We start from the raw sequence: 15,333 nt of genomic DNA on the forward strand, positions 1-15,333 counted from the left end.
TCTGTAATTTATTGTTGCACACATGGTAGTCATCTGCAACAGGACAGTGTCATTTACTGCTGTCTTTTCTCAAGTATGCAGAAAATTCCATCTGGGGAAGTTGCCTCACATGGATATAAAATGGTAACAACAGAGCAACAGTAAGCAACATGGGTGTTGCAGTAGACTGAAAACGGTGGGAGACCCCCATGTGTTTGACAGCTTACTCATATGTGTGTGTGCGTGTCATCCCCATCAAGTCTCGTTTGAATTAAGAGACCAATGAGTAAGCAGATATTGTTCTAACGTGTATTAGAGTGCATGTGTGTGCGAGTGTGTGTCTGTGTGTGCGTATTCTTCCCATCTCATAAACACACTGCTACAGTAATCCCTTTACTGCCCCAAGGCCAACAGCTCTTATCAGTTTCCAGCCCACCTGCAGCAGACTGTGTACTCTCGACCTCCACCTCCGACAATATATCAGGATTCCCACTAGTTAAAAAATGTTTTACAGGAACAATCAAGAGAGTAACATTTTAAGACAAGTTGAGGTTAACAGTGACAAGATATCTGTCTTAACAAATCCTTAACTTGAACCTAAAGTTTGACTTCACTTAGTTTGTTCATGGATGCCGTGGTTCTCCTGGATGGATAATGATCAATATTTACAAAATAGTAAAAGGGGTGGATGTTAAACTTAGTTAATATAATAAGTAAAGTCCGTGGGTGTGAACCACGTGATGTGTTTCAGCTCCAACATTAGATTACTATTATGACATTTAGCTTGCCCACCATTGGGAATGGAAGCTCATCAGGGGTGGGCACAGGTGACTCAGTGGCCAGGCCCAGACTCACAATGTCTGTCCATGCCACAAGGTGTGCCTCTAACCACACCCAGCTGTGATGTCACAGTGTACTGACATGAAACCAATGGAGGTCACAAGAAATCAGACAATTTGTATTATTCCTGAACAAAACAAAATTATTTCAACCGCCTGAATGAATGCAGACTGAAATCTAGTTTGCTGGCCATAATCTCATGTTGTTGCAAGTCAAAAAGTCTCAAATATTGTCACTGTTGTCCAGGACAGTCTGGCTTTTCTGTTTTATTTTACAGTAGTTTACCACAAGCTGAGAGCTGCATTACAGAATTCTAGATTTCCGATAACAAAAGAACGCTTCATCTTATAGGCTATGGCGTTACATGACACAAATAAATACCACATCCACAAAAATCAAAGATACATTAATAATGATACTTACATACAAAAATACCTCTGTGCATTACCAGTGAAGATGTTACTATTTGTCTCCGCTTCCCCTTTTTTGTCTTCTTTGATTAAATATTTTGAGTTGTTTGAGTTGATTTTCCCCACACACATTCCCACATCAGTCACTAGGAGAAAGTTTAGCCTTAGCTTTAGCAGGGTCATAAGGCGTTTTGTCAATGAAATCCATCCTGCTATCAAACAACGTAGAAGTCTAAATTTAGTTGTAATGTGAAAGTGAATAGGGAAATCAAAGTATAATTCCAGTTTATTACGATGTGGGTGTGTGCACAGGCATCCAGTTGTGATAACAGATCGATTGTACACACCAGCTAAATGGCTGAGATTTCGTAACGGGACAACATCACAAAAAAGTCACATGGAGCCAGAAACATAAACAGTCAGACAATCAGACAGCTTGTGAATAAACCGCCAGCTTAGTTAAACTTATTTTGACAAAAACAACAACGAAAAAAAAAGACAAACCATAAAAATTATTACCAAAACTGTCCATACAAACTATAATCAAAATTCAGAGGACTGACTTTAAGGTACAGTTTTGACCTTGCTGTAGCTGCGTGCAGGTCTCCTGTGCCATAAGGGTCTGTTAACCTGTTTTACTTCCAAATAAAGTGGTTTTGATAATGAAAGAATAAGAGGAAAAGTTATTTTCATTAAGTCTATTGCTAACATTGATGCACAATACAAGAATTAGGTGAAGTATGAGATCACACATCAATCACAATCAAACTGCCACAAGAAGGATAAGGGATATTAGGAATATCTGTAAATCCTTCCAGTATACCAGTTCATTAACTCATTCTTGTCAGCTGATTATGTTGTAGCATAGCATACAGCCTGTTAAAGCAACACACAAATGCGCACTATCCTAAGGTGACGGCCTAAAATACCCTCATAAATTCTGTGTTTGCTACGGATTGCAGATGAATGCCATTAGTAGCCTTTTAGCCTCAATGTTTTTGCCAAGTGTCAGGGGAGGTCTCTCTCTGTTTCATCAGTGTATATGAAAAACAATGAGCCACATTGGTCCCCCGTCCACATCAATGCTCTCCCCTCCAAAAGCACCACACCAGGGGCTTCAAAGGCAGGACTAAACAGGACATCACAAGACAACACAAACAAAACCTCGGAGAGTTGACTCGAGTGCCCTTCAGTGACAGCTTGGCTATGTGTCTGTCAGTCACACACATGCTTTTATACTTTTATTTAACACATGTAACCATGCACATCTCACAGTAAAGCTCACACACACTTGACTCGGCGTAGAACAGCGTGCAGTCATGCAGTATCACACACACACACACTCACACAGACACACACTTCCCGCGAGCTTCTCTCAAATGAATACTTTTTGTTTTTTAAAACAAGCGTTTATGTTAAATGAATAATTTCTGGCTTAAATTATACATTTTTTCCTCTGCGGTCCACAACCAAAATTACACAGAGTCTCAGCTATTTTCTCCCTGTTTGAATTGTGTCCTGCATTCTTGTGTCCCAGCGGTGTATTTAAAGTCCCCGCCGAGGACCACGGCCTTTCTTTAATTAGCTTAGCCCAGTAATTAACTGGAAGATATTGTTTATTTCAATTATAAGGGTCTGAAGGCTTTTATAGAATGGATGGGAGCAGACCTGTACTTTACGGCTTTAGTGAGTGAACAGTTAACAGTGGTCAGTGAGACAGAGAGAGGGAGAAGTGGTGGAGAGAGCATTGTTGCAGTGCCACGTCTAACAGGCAACAAAGGGTCACTGCTGTCAGCAAACTGCTGGGCATCTCTGTTTAGACCTTTTGTGGACTGTAGTCTTGTGGGGTGCTGTTACAGTTTGGACAGCACTTACTTAGAGCAGCATTCATATTTGTTTAAGGCATACTCTACTTCTGTATTAATGATTTATTAATGTATTTATAAATAAATAACCATCTTTTAGGCTTACAGGTTGGGCTTGTGAACATACCCTTCATTCACCACATTTGTAGGTCAGTCTTTAGCTTAGGGATCATTTTGGTCTTTCAGAACGGAATAGCTTTTGCCATCATTCCTGCTGATGATAACATTGTATTCCTCATGGGAACTGCTGAGATGTGAGACTATTTTGCTATTCCAAAGAAGTTGGGATGCAGTGTAAAGCATAAATAAGACAGAATGTGATAATTTGCTAATCCTTTTAGACATCAACTTAAAGACAGTATTGTAAGCTTCTATTTACAAAAGAATTTTGCAAATATATGCTTATTATGAATTTGATGTCAGCAACACGTTTCCAACAAGTTGGGACAGGAGCAACAAAAGACTGGGAAAGTTGTGTACTGCTCAAAAAAACCCATCTGTTTGGTAAACAGGTTCTTTGATAAAACCTGATAGGATCGTGATTGGGTTTGAAAAAGGCATCAGTCAAAAGCAAGGATGGGGAGAGGTTCACTTTGTCAAACAAACTCAGTGTGTTTGCAGATGATGGCATTCTGACAGCATTATTTTGCCCCACGAGACTTTGCGTTGCACAAAAAGTCACGAGTTCCCTAATTTAAAGTAAAAATATAAAGCTAGGTCTGGTCAAATGGAAGTTGTTTGTGTTTATTTCTGTTCAGCTTCTGCTCCTAACCCTGCTCAGTGATACAGGACTTAATAATTATAGTGACTAATTCACCTTTTTAAAAACAAAACAAAAACATCTTACAAACACATCATGAAGTGTGCTTTACTAGAACACTGCAGACCTGTTTGTTGGTATTTTGGACCAAGCAAGTTATTAATCATAATAAACTAAAAATTCTTTCCTGCCATTTTTCAAGCTGTTGTTCCCTTCGTGGAGGTCTCCACCTCTTGCACTTTATTTTACAGATGAGCATTTCAGCAGAGAATATAACACTCCCTGAAATGACAGCATGACAGATTTTCATCAAGAGGAGTTCCTCTGGGTGCAGTGATGGATGATAGGGGTGAGTCAGGCTTATGGGGCTTACCTCAGTGTGTGCCAGGGGTGGAACCTGGAACCAGTTTGGAAGAAGCGCAGCATGCGTGTGCAGAATGCTGCGACCATTCAGTCTTATTTTAGCATGGGACAATGAGATTGCTGTGTATACATGTGCGTCTGCGTGCGTGTGTGCGTGCACGCGCGTGCACGGGCATGTGGGCAGGCCTGTGCGAGTGTTGATGAGAGGAGTCAGAGACATCAGTGAGTGTTTGTGTATGGATTTGGGTTTGTGCGGATGGGCACACTCAGACATGAGCCAAGCCACCAGCCGGCCACATAAAAGCAATTCACTGGGAGGTGGAATTTTAATGTGGAAATGGGAACAATGATTTCTACTTTTAAATGTGGACAAGAAGCAGAGCCCATTGAACAGCAGACCAAAAATGATGGATCAATTATTAATGCATTTACCATCACACTGTGAGTGTGTGTGTGTGCGTGTGTGTGCGTGGGTGGGTGTTTGCTTGCATGCAAGCTGCTACATGTACATGTCCACTTCTCTGTGTGCCATCATGTGTCCTCTGTGAGTTTGTGTCTGCCTGCTTATTCATGCGTTTGCTTCCACTCAACTTGGCATTCGCAAAATTATTATGGTTTATCCTGAGATGTGCAGACGCTGAATGCTGAAGACAGCCAGTTGAAAGAGTTTTTATGTCTGTGTGTCTGTGTCCATGAAAGAAGAAGAGACAGAAAAAAAAAACTAAGAAAAAAGAGAGAAGGAGAGGTTCAGTGTTTTCCTCTCAGTTGTAAAATGAACTGAGTGTTTTATTCCAGCTCTTTAAAACGTGTTCATGACACCCACCCTTACAAAAAGAAAACACAAGTTAAATTCTTTTGCATGTGAAATTCATGTCATGTGTGGAATATGTTATTTCATATGTGACCAAAAAAAAACAAAAACTCAGGCAATTTCACATTACAATTTCAAACATGATGCTGCAAGTTTTTACATTAAAAATATTTGAAGATTTATTTGTGTCTTGTGAACTTATGAAATGAGTAATGTCTCTAATGCCCCCCGTGACCAGATAATTAAGAACATAACTCTGCCTGACTGTAATCAAAGATATAACTGAGATATAAACACAGTGGAAGAGAACAAAAAGAGGGAATGACAAAAGGGGGAGGAATAACAGGGGGAAATCTAAAAAAGTCTAAAAAAAAAGAGGAAAAAAAGGAGAGAGGAGGGTGTGGGGGAGGGGAGGAGGGAGAGAGTGAGGAACAAGGGGACCAAAAGAGAGAGAGGACCCGTCTGGATCTCATTTAGAGGATAGTAATGCGATTAGCTTTGTTTAGTTTTCACAGCTCCAGCCAGTCCCTATGAAAAAACCTCTGTGAGTGTGTGACTGTGTGTATGTTGGACTTTGCAAGGGTGTGTGTGAGTGCGTCATGGTGGGTGAACAAGTAGGTGAAATGAGAGTGTGTGTGTGTGTGTATGTAATGGCTTGTGCCTGCATGTTTTTTGTCTGTATCTTAAAGAAATTCAACTAAACTGGTCAAATCAATTCTTCCACATGATGACCCTCATCAACAGCAGGAATACAAACACCTACTCATAGACACACGTGTTTACATAACATGGTCTTTCCTGCCTGTAAATTTGGGTGATTTCTGGTTGTTGTTGCAATGACACAGACTCCTTAATACACAAAATCCCCGAAATAAAATACAGTTTAGTCCACTCCAAAGGTAGCATGTGTTGCAGGACTGCGCTTCTGATAGTGTGTCCATCACTTGTGCATTTGTGAGTCATCTAGGAAAACAAAGGTGTGTAACTATAAGAAGGAACACACTCTTTATCTGTAGATATTGCACTGCAAGGTAACAAATATCAGTTGTTATGAAGAGACCAACCAACTTCTACTGGCAACTGTATCAACAGTGTAAGTTCTCACAGCAGAATACGTAAGCTAACAAGTGGTAATTAGAGCAGAGATCCAATAAGAATACATGCACGTGATACATTAAAGTAATAGTAATAGTACTACTGACCGACTTTTCACTCTATTTTCTCTTTTCAGGATAACTTCAACAGAAGGAATAATCAGCCCTGTCTTCTAGAAATTACCGTGCTATACAGCTAATTTGCAACAACGAATACATTAATAATATTTTATTAATTCCTTATTTTATTACCATAAGAAGGAAATGTTAATTGACGCAGGTGTCAAATCACAAAAATATTACAGATACACGTCAGTAAATTATTCACCCACAGTGTATCTCATTTGTTTTCCAGGATGATGAACCAAAAATAAATAAATAAATAAATATTATCCATAACCTTAGCCATAGTACTTTCGTTGGCTAAACCTAAACTTTCTGGTGTCAGGAGTCCTGCAATTTGTATGCCTGCCATTTACAACAATCACCTCCCTACTCTTTCAGCACGGAAATGCATTGTTTATTGTAGTGTTTACATTTCAGTAAATTGGAGGCTGTGTGAAACAAAGACATGTCAAGCCTGCCTCCTAGTAGCCATGCCTACATACTCCTCATTCACAACAGCAGTACATACAATATCAGCTCATACGGTGTCTACATTTTCCTGTTACCATTTTTTGTTTAATGTTTAAAACAAACAAACAAAAAAAACATTATGTCTCTGTCCAGGCATCATCAAGGTGGGAAGGTGGAACCCTCTGCCCATCCACTTCCTGACCGACGCACCAGAAGCTACGGTCGCTGACATGTTGTTGGAGGTCTACCACATGGTCACTCTACGCATTCAGCTGCAAAGGTTAGACCGAGTTTTAAAAGTGAAATGTCACAAGTTTCCAGGCATGCTTGGATCCAGTTTATTAGATTCATTCATTTATTAGAGTGTGGAAGAAACTGTGGCTTTTCAGAGTGAGACAGTGGAAATATTTACATTCTAAATCGGTTGCTTTTCGCTCACCAAAACCTCCTCCGCTGAATATGAAAAACAACATTAGAAAGGATCTCAGTGTTTTATGGCTTTTAAACCATACAACGTGTGCGGCTACGCTGAATCAGACACTTGGTCCATTGGGCTGCTGATGTCATTGCAGCTGACTGCGGTTCAAGAATTTACCATATCTATCAAATTCAAAAGCGGCAATATTGAAACACTAAAACTCCAGTTAAGCAACCCGGTGGGGATTTATCTATTATCTGTCTGTGTTGGGAAGAGTCCATGTGCCAGGAACTTCTAGTTCCCTCGAATAAGTGATGCAGGATCTTGATGGACAGATAAAAACAGATAAACTCCAGATGAGAGGGTTATTATTGTTATTGTCTCGGCACATACCAGCCAGGTTTGTTTGCATGTTTATGTGCGTATCCACGGCAATGACATATCTTTGGCACACTCAGTGCCGCAGCAATTTATTTGAGGTTAAAATACTGAGATGAAATGCTGGAATATACTGTAGGTTTATACAGGAAGTGGTGGATTGAGGTTAATAGTGGACATTTGAAAGTAGGTGTTACTTCAGGGTTAGAGGAATAGTAAGACTCCTAGGCACATTCAGTTTTTTGGCAGGACTTAGATGAAGAGATCGACACCATTCTCAAAAGCAGGACTTTACTCAAGAAACAGCAAGTTACAACTAGTTTTCTTCCAAACTCATGTAAGTAACCTAACTACCTTAACCCAAAGAACAACCTTTTCCTAAACCTAACTAAGTAGTCTTCGTTCCTAAACCTAACCAAACTGGGACTGATTCACAATGTTAATAGTGCTCCACAACTCATAATATGTGATAATATGTGAAATGTTTCTCAGCAAGCTTTCCTGCACATTCAAAACTGACACTCCAGGGGTAAGCAGAGCATCATAGTTTGAAGCTTTCGTGGCCACTGACCAAGAGTGAGAACATGCTGAGGTTATTGGCTGTACCTTCATATTTACAGAACAGACATGAGAGTGGTATCAGTCTTCTTCTACTCTTTGCAACAAAGTGAAAACATATTTCCCAAAATGTCGAACTATTTATTGAACTGTAAAACAATTTCACTTTAATGGTTAGTCCTTTTGTATCTCAAGTATCTCATGTGTGTGGTTTTGGCTTGTTGTAGTTTTTCAAAGCTGGAGGACCTGCCCTGTGAACAGTGGAACCACGCAACCGTCAGGAACGCTCTCAAAGAGCTGCTCAAGGAAATGAACCAAAGCACTCTGGCCAAAGAGTGTCCTCTGTCACAGGTAACACATCTGCCTGTTGTGACATGACAGCACATCATACCTCATGTTCTCTGACCTCACCTTCACATCAAAATCAAAGGCTCATCATCAGAGAGTCACTTTTCAATCCGATAACCTTTCATATCTGTCTCCTTCACTGACTACACCATCACATGCAGTGCTTTTCTAATTGGAAAGTGTCTTGAGACAACTTTTTCTTTGGTTTGGCATTATATAAATAAACTCAATTGAATTGAGTTGAAGTAATCAATTAAAAATTTACATCATGCATTGTTTCGATTATTGCTGCATTTAATGAAACTCAAACCCAAAAATTAATAACTGTCTCGTCAATTTATGTTAAACTCCCCAGCTGCATGTTCAGCCCTCTATGCTGGTCTTAATGATGACTGGTGTGTGAGATTTATGTGTATGTATATATGTGTTTGTACTGTTTTTAAATGGAGCTCTGGTGGGGTGTTGACCGCAGCATCAATTACAAGCATGTGTGTGTATGGCTGGAGATTCCCTCTGTACTGTACTGGCTTTAGTTTCTATGGGTGGCTTCCAGTCATGATTAATGTTTGTCTATTTCTATTGTGTGTGTGTGTGTGTGTGTGTGTGTTTATGTGAGCATGCCATGTGGTTGTTGCGTGAGTGTAAGCGTTTCATATTATGCTGGTTATTAATTATCTTTCCCCCCTCTCTCTCTCAGAGTATGATTTCCTCCATAGTGAATAGTTCCTACTATGCCAATGTCTCCACTGCCAAATGCCAGGAGTTTGGTCGTTGGTACAAGAAGTACAAGAAAATCAAAGGTATGCTCTAAAGAAAACAGGAGGCCAGTTTCCTTGAATGCGCTTACAGTTGACATCATGATAAAATATTACTTAGGTAAAAGTGAAAGTCCCTTATGAATAGTACTTTTGTACAACAGCAATAAATATACTTAAATATTGCATGCTAGAGGAGACCGATTACCAGCCATTAGATCTGATGAATATTTTTCCCATTATTGAAATCAATAATGATAACTATGGTTATCAAATAAATGTAGTGGAGTAAAAGTGCAGTATTTGACTTAAAAATGTAGTGCACTAAAAGTATTAAGTAGGAGAAAATAAAAATGCAAGTGAAATACTTATTTCATACTAAAATATAAATACTAAATTGTACTTAAGGTCAACACTTCAGCCTGCTGCGTAAGCTTCTGGGGCCAGCAGAGATTGGCGATGATGAAAACAACTTTAGGAAGTTGAAGAAGGCTCAGTGGTCCTTTGCTTTTCAATAGAAGACTAAATACTCTGCTCATTTGTTCAAGCTCACCACTCTCTCTCGTCATGAATGAAAGAATGGCTGTAGTCTCCTATTCAGAGCCAAGAATCAAGGCTGTGAGTAAACAACCCACCATTGCCCTATAAAGTAAAGAATGTAAATCCATTTACTGTGAGGAATATAATTTAAGTGTGGTATGGCTTGATCACCTATGATGCACTGGTGCTTGCAACAGGGGAAAACTGACACTGGACTATCAATTGTATGCTGGGAAAATATTATTATAAAATAAGCAAAAATATGTCTCAACAAAAAGGAAACTTTCATTCACCAACATTTTTTTAAAACTGTAAAACATATCTAGTCTCAAAGAACCCACAGATATCTGCTAGATAGAACTAGTCTGGTCAGATTAACAAGTGCATTTGTGTGAATACAGAGATAGAATTATTTTCTCAATATGTAGGAAGATGCGCTTAAATCTACCAAATCTTAGTGCCATTGTTTTGAAATAAGGCTTTCTATTTAGTCAGTATATCTTAAAACCAGTACAGATACACAGAGACAGGATACGCCCTTCACAAGTCACTGTGGAAATTCCACTCAGAACAGCCCTAACAGACAGGTGGCTTCAAAACCACAGCCTTCTTGCTGTGAGACGATAGGGCTAACCACTGCACCACCATTACCTCACAATGTCACAATAATTTGAAATCTGGCATCCAATGCTATTGCAATCATCCTGAAATAAGGCTTTTTTTAAACACAATATGCTATTACAAAATAGCACACTGGGCTTAAAATAAGGAATCCTAAGATAAATGCACTATATGTAAATGTACTACTAGAAATGAGATTGGCTTGCTAAAAGTAAGAAAATCATCAGTGGCTGGCAATAATGAACACATAAGACGTACGACAGAAAAACAGATGTCCCGGTGCTTTAATAGTTCCAAAAATAAACAACAAACACCCCGTCTGTTTATTAAAGGTTATCAGACTGGTTGTTGGATCAAATGATACACAATTTTTTAATTTTTAATACATGAAAAGGTGAAAGGGATAAGTGCTTGGATAAAAAGAATTTGGACTGCAGCAAAGAAATTTTGTACTTATACTACAAAGCAGCTTCAAAATTCTGGGAATTTTAGTTGCAGTTATAGAAACCAGGAAAACAATCTAATTAACAATTTATAGTGTCTTATAAAGATTATTATGGATGAAATAGCTTTAAACAAGTAAATCAAGGGTCTTGTCATACACATAAAAGCATATGTTGTCTTGATTAAAGACATTTAAGTTTTTGCGGTACACGGCGTTTCATCATGTCACGACCTCTCTTTGCAACATATCAAGACGATCCCATTGGGCACATATGTCTGTCCCATTCCTAAGGAGCTACACCTTGAACATCACGTTGAACACTAAGTCTTAACAGAAAGAGGGATATAGAAGGAGTGACAGTGACAGATGTTTACCTGGCATTGGGACAACTAAAGAATTCACTGCTCTCTCATTGGCTGCAATAAATGTCAGTCATAGCTAGAAGCTCAGGGGAATAGGTGTACAGTATTAGACTATTTGTCTTAGCAGTTGACAAATCAGTCTCAACTCAGTCATCTGCTCCATCAGCTGGTTTTGACCAAGTGTCATAGAATTGTGGATGTTCAATTTTCCATTTTTCTGAGCTTCAGAGTTGATTCTGTTCATTATATGGACCTTGAGGTGAGATTAGGTATATCAACATCAGGACCTCCCTCTCTGATTGGTTTTCTACATTTGTTTTGTTGAGCAGTAGATTACCTGGAGAAGATGTGGTCTGGACGAGATGCTACTGACATCAAAAGTAAGGAATCTTCTCAGTTATTTTGACATGATGCAAAAGTAAAGTTGTGTGTTTGACCATACTGACTGTCCCTTCTCCTCCAGTAGAGAGAGACAACATGGCAGACTTCTGCGTACTGGGCCAAAGACCTCCTCCTCACTTGGCAGGCCTGGCCCAGCTCAGTCACCTGGGAACCGGCAGTCCCCTCCTCAAGGCGGGATCAGGAGATCCGCCCTCCCAGCCACCTCAGCAGCCCCCTCCACCCCAACAACAGCCCTCGCCCCATGGCCCCCTCCACCACAGCCCTCCTCTTCGCACTGGCCAGGTGCCTCCTCCCCCCCCACCACCGCCTGGTGCCCTGCAGCCCCTGCTGGGGCCAGGTGGGCTGCTCTCCCCACAACTCTCCCCACAGCTGGTACGTCAACAGCTTGCCATGGCCCACCTCATCAACCAACAACTAGCCGTTAGTCGCCTGCTGGCCCATCAACACCCCCAGGCCATCAACCAGCAGTTCCTCAACCACCCGCCCATACCTCGGGGTTCATCCAAAGCTGGTGACCACCCTGGAAACAACTCTTCGGCCTCTGAGGTCTCCTCCGAAATCTACCAGCAGGTCAGAGATGAGCTGAAGAGAGCTAGCGTCTCCCAGGCTGTGTTCGCCCGTGTGGCTTTCAACCGCACACAGGTACGAAAACAGGACATGCTGTTGTCAAAAAGTTTGGAGGACAGCAGGGAAAGTGTTCTGGTAAAATGATCAGAGGATCATTGTGATGTGTGAAAAAAATGGCAGATGGCAGAATCAGGTGGCATAAGCAATAAGTTGACGATGGAGAAAAATAAATATATTATGTAGGTCCTGCAGTGGCATTGTGTCAGGTAATACCAAAAGAGCCCCCACTGATTACTGAGCGGATCATATTTCTCTCTCCCTACATCGGATGAGAGGAGTTAATTGCTGTATTTGATAGAAATAAATGGAAATTGATGTTTTTCACACAGGGTTTGGCTAATTTTGTGGTCACCCACCTCGTGATATTTTCAGTGGGATTAGCAGAAGCATGGCAGGGTAGCTTGCTGGGTCATTGAGTCTCCTTCCCCGCCCTCGCAGCAGCACAAACACCTGATGCATTCAGGCTGTGCTAAACTGGTTACTACACGCCCCATTAGATCAATGTAATGGGAGGTGGCTCATACCTACTGGTATAGAGGCCAGGTGTGTTTTAGCAAACCTGCATTTGTGTGTCTCTAAGTGTATGCTAATACTGCTATCTAAGGTTCATTATTTCCAGGTTTTACCAAAAATTAGTATGTATTACTTTAAAAGAATTAGGTAAAACCCAACATATGTATATTATATACAATATATTCTATATATTATATTCTGGATTATAAGCAGTGGCAGAATTTAACTCAGTGCATTTACTCAAGTACTGTACTTAAGTGCAAATTTGAAGTATTCTTTTGAGTATTTGAGTTTGGTCTAGACCTGCTCTAATTGGAAAGTGTCATGAAATTTGAGTTTTTGTTGTGAATTGGCACTATATAAATAAACTGAATTGAAACTGAATTGAAATTTCCCTTTCAAACAGCTTTAAAATTCTATTCCCCTACATATAAGAAGGAATTACTGTACATTTTACTTCACTGTATTTATGTGACAGGTTTAGCTTTTTACAGGTAACAGTTTGTAACCTATTTTGTAAAAATCGTTATGACATATGATGATTTGTTTAATTTAATCTAATCAACAGTATTTTCAAGTGATTATCTGGTTCATCAATTGGTCAGTTGGAAGACAATTAATTTGCAAATATTTTAATAATCATCAATCAATCAATCAAAGATGCAAAACATTTCAGCACCCCAAACTCTTCTGCTTTATCAAATGTTTAACACATTTTTTAACAATGACAATAAAAACCAAAGGCTAACGGTGAATACCTAATCATCCCACATTTTGAGGAAAACACTTCTATGCATATTAGTTTGTTTATCAGAAAAATAACATTGAATGGTGACACTTGTGACATGTCCTAACAACACATCCTAATAACATATCCTTATTCAGATTGGTCAAATGTATCTTCATTACCCAGGGCTTGCTGTCGGAGATCTTGCGGAAGGAGGAAGACCCTCGCACAGCCTCTCAGTCTCTGCTGGTGAATTTGAAAGCAATGCAGAACTTCCTTAACCTGCCTGAGAGTGAGAGGGACCGAATCTACCAGGAGGAGAGAGAGCGCACCATGAACCCTTCAGTTGGCCTTCCAGCCTCCAACTCCTCCAACCCTGGTGCTCCACGCCTCTCACAGGTTAGTATAGTAAGTAGCAATAAGTGTTTCTACTATAGGGTCTTTCATGGGTAGTAGTAGAGGAATAGAAAACACTTAGATTCGTTTGATGGCTGCATTTTTAACCCTAGTGATGCAAACATTTGATTGCAACATGCTTTGTGTCTTGTGTGTGTGCATAGAAAGTGTGGGAGAGGAGTTTGGATGACCAGATAACCCCTGATACCTGGGCCTCCATCTGGAAGAATAAGACTAAGATCTCCAACTCGGTGAGTTATCTAAATCTTTAACTTGCCCTCTCAAAGTACACTGCAGCACGTAATGTATTGTGTCTTAAAGCCAATGCTGGGATTTAAAAGTTTTTATCTTCAAGAAATTCCATTTATAATGGAAGAAAAAAAAAACAGCTTCAAAGCTATCATAGGAGCATATTGTAAACATAAAGTACACTATACAGTATTTAGACATTTCTTTCCATCTGCACATAACAAGTTAGCAACATCAGTGATAAGAAGTTCTGATGTTAGGGCAAATGGCCATTCATGGCTCTGAGTGAATTTGTGTGCTATTCTTATTATGTCTCTGTAAAATTATCTCAGCATCGTTTACACTGAGGGAATGTAAGCTAGCTGGTCTGTACATGTCTTGTGGATGACTTCAAACACTGTGTATACAAGCCTTCTGAGAGCCAATACATGCTCATTCAAACAGAACCAACAAAGAAAGACAAAAGGAGGACTTAATGACTTTGATCTGTAAACAAAATTCATGTGGAGACGTGCGCTGCAGATGTGCAGCTGATGCTCATACAGGAAACACTGTATGTCTGTTCTCAGAGCAACTTGGCCTGATCATCATCTGATAACCTTTCCTCACGTATATGCACAGGATTTGCTTTTGTGGATAAGTCTCTTAGTAGTTTTAGAATACATACATTGCAGCAGAATCCTTAAGTAATGAATGGTATGCCTTTATGATAATTCCTTCCAAACTTATCTAGATAGTTTCTTCTCTTAAAACTTTCATGACTTTCATGTGTACATTCTGTATATTACATCATGTGTTGAACCTCTCTCTCAGCCAAAGCCGTCTGGCCCTGCTCCAGACCTCCCACTGAAGCTAGAGTCACTGGTTAACATTACGTCGGGCATCTATGACGAAATTCAGCAGGAGATGAAGAGAGCCAAGGTGTCTCAAGCTCTGTTCGCAAAGGTGGCCGCCAACAAGAGCCAGGTGAGGGAATAACTGCACTAAAGGAAGCCATGTAAGGTCACTGCAGAGAACAAACCTGGAGCACTTCCACAGTGTACACATTCAGCCATCAGCTCTATCACCTGTTACCTGGCTAATGATGAACAGTTTTCCATTGTTTTGTTTTCAGCACTATAAACTATGGCTTACAGGTTGCAGGAGGTTGACAGAGGTGTGAACTAAGAACTAAGTTAGGGAGAAATGTGAGAAAAATAAAGCAAAAAAAAAAAAAATACTCATAAATAAACATAGTTTTCTAGAGAACATTCCCTTATGGATAAAGTTTCTAGCATAACATAGCCACATGTTGCT

At 39.9% G+C, this 15,333-nt stretch overlaps 1 protein-coding gene across 2 annotated transcripts in view; it reads left to right on the forward strand.

The window, feature by feature from the left end:
* satb2 (SATB homeobox 2) overlaps positions 1–15,333 on the forward strand; it is a 45,834-nt gene that overhangs the window by 16,157 nt on the left and 14,344 nt on the right. For both annotated transcript variants that reach the window (XM_046404189.1, XM_046404190.1), the window contains exons 4-11: positions 6,852–6,978; positions 8,280–8,403; positions 9,098–9,200; positions 11,453–11,503; positions 11,587–12,167; positions 13,579–13,791; positions 13,953–14,039; positions 14,851–15,003. In XM_046404189.1, the coding sequence (XP_046260145.1) occupies positions 6,852–6,978; positions 8,280–8,403; positions 9,098–9,200; positions 11,453–11,503; positions 11,587–12,167; positions 13,579–13,791; positions 13,953–14,039; positions 14,851–15,003 (1,439 nt within the window). The remainder of the gene's footprint in view (positions 1–6,851; positions 6,979–8,279; positions 8,404–9,097; positions 9,201–11,452; positions 11,504–11,586; positions 12,168–13,578; positions 13,792–13,952; positions 14,040–14,850; positions 15,004–15,333) is intronic.

The sequence above is a fragment of the Scatophagus argus genome, chromosome 11 (genome assembly GCF_020382885.2).
Source record: "Scatophagus argus isolate fScaArg1 chromosome 11, fScaArg1.pri, whole genome shotgun sequence".
Lineage (NCBI taxonomy): Eukaryota > Metazoa > Chordata > Actinopteri > Scatophagidae > Scatophagus > Scatophagus argus.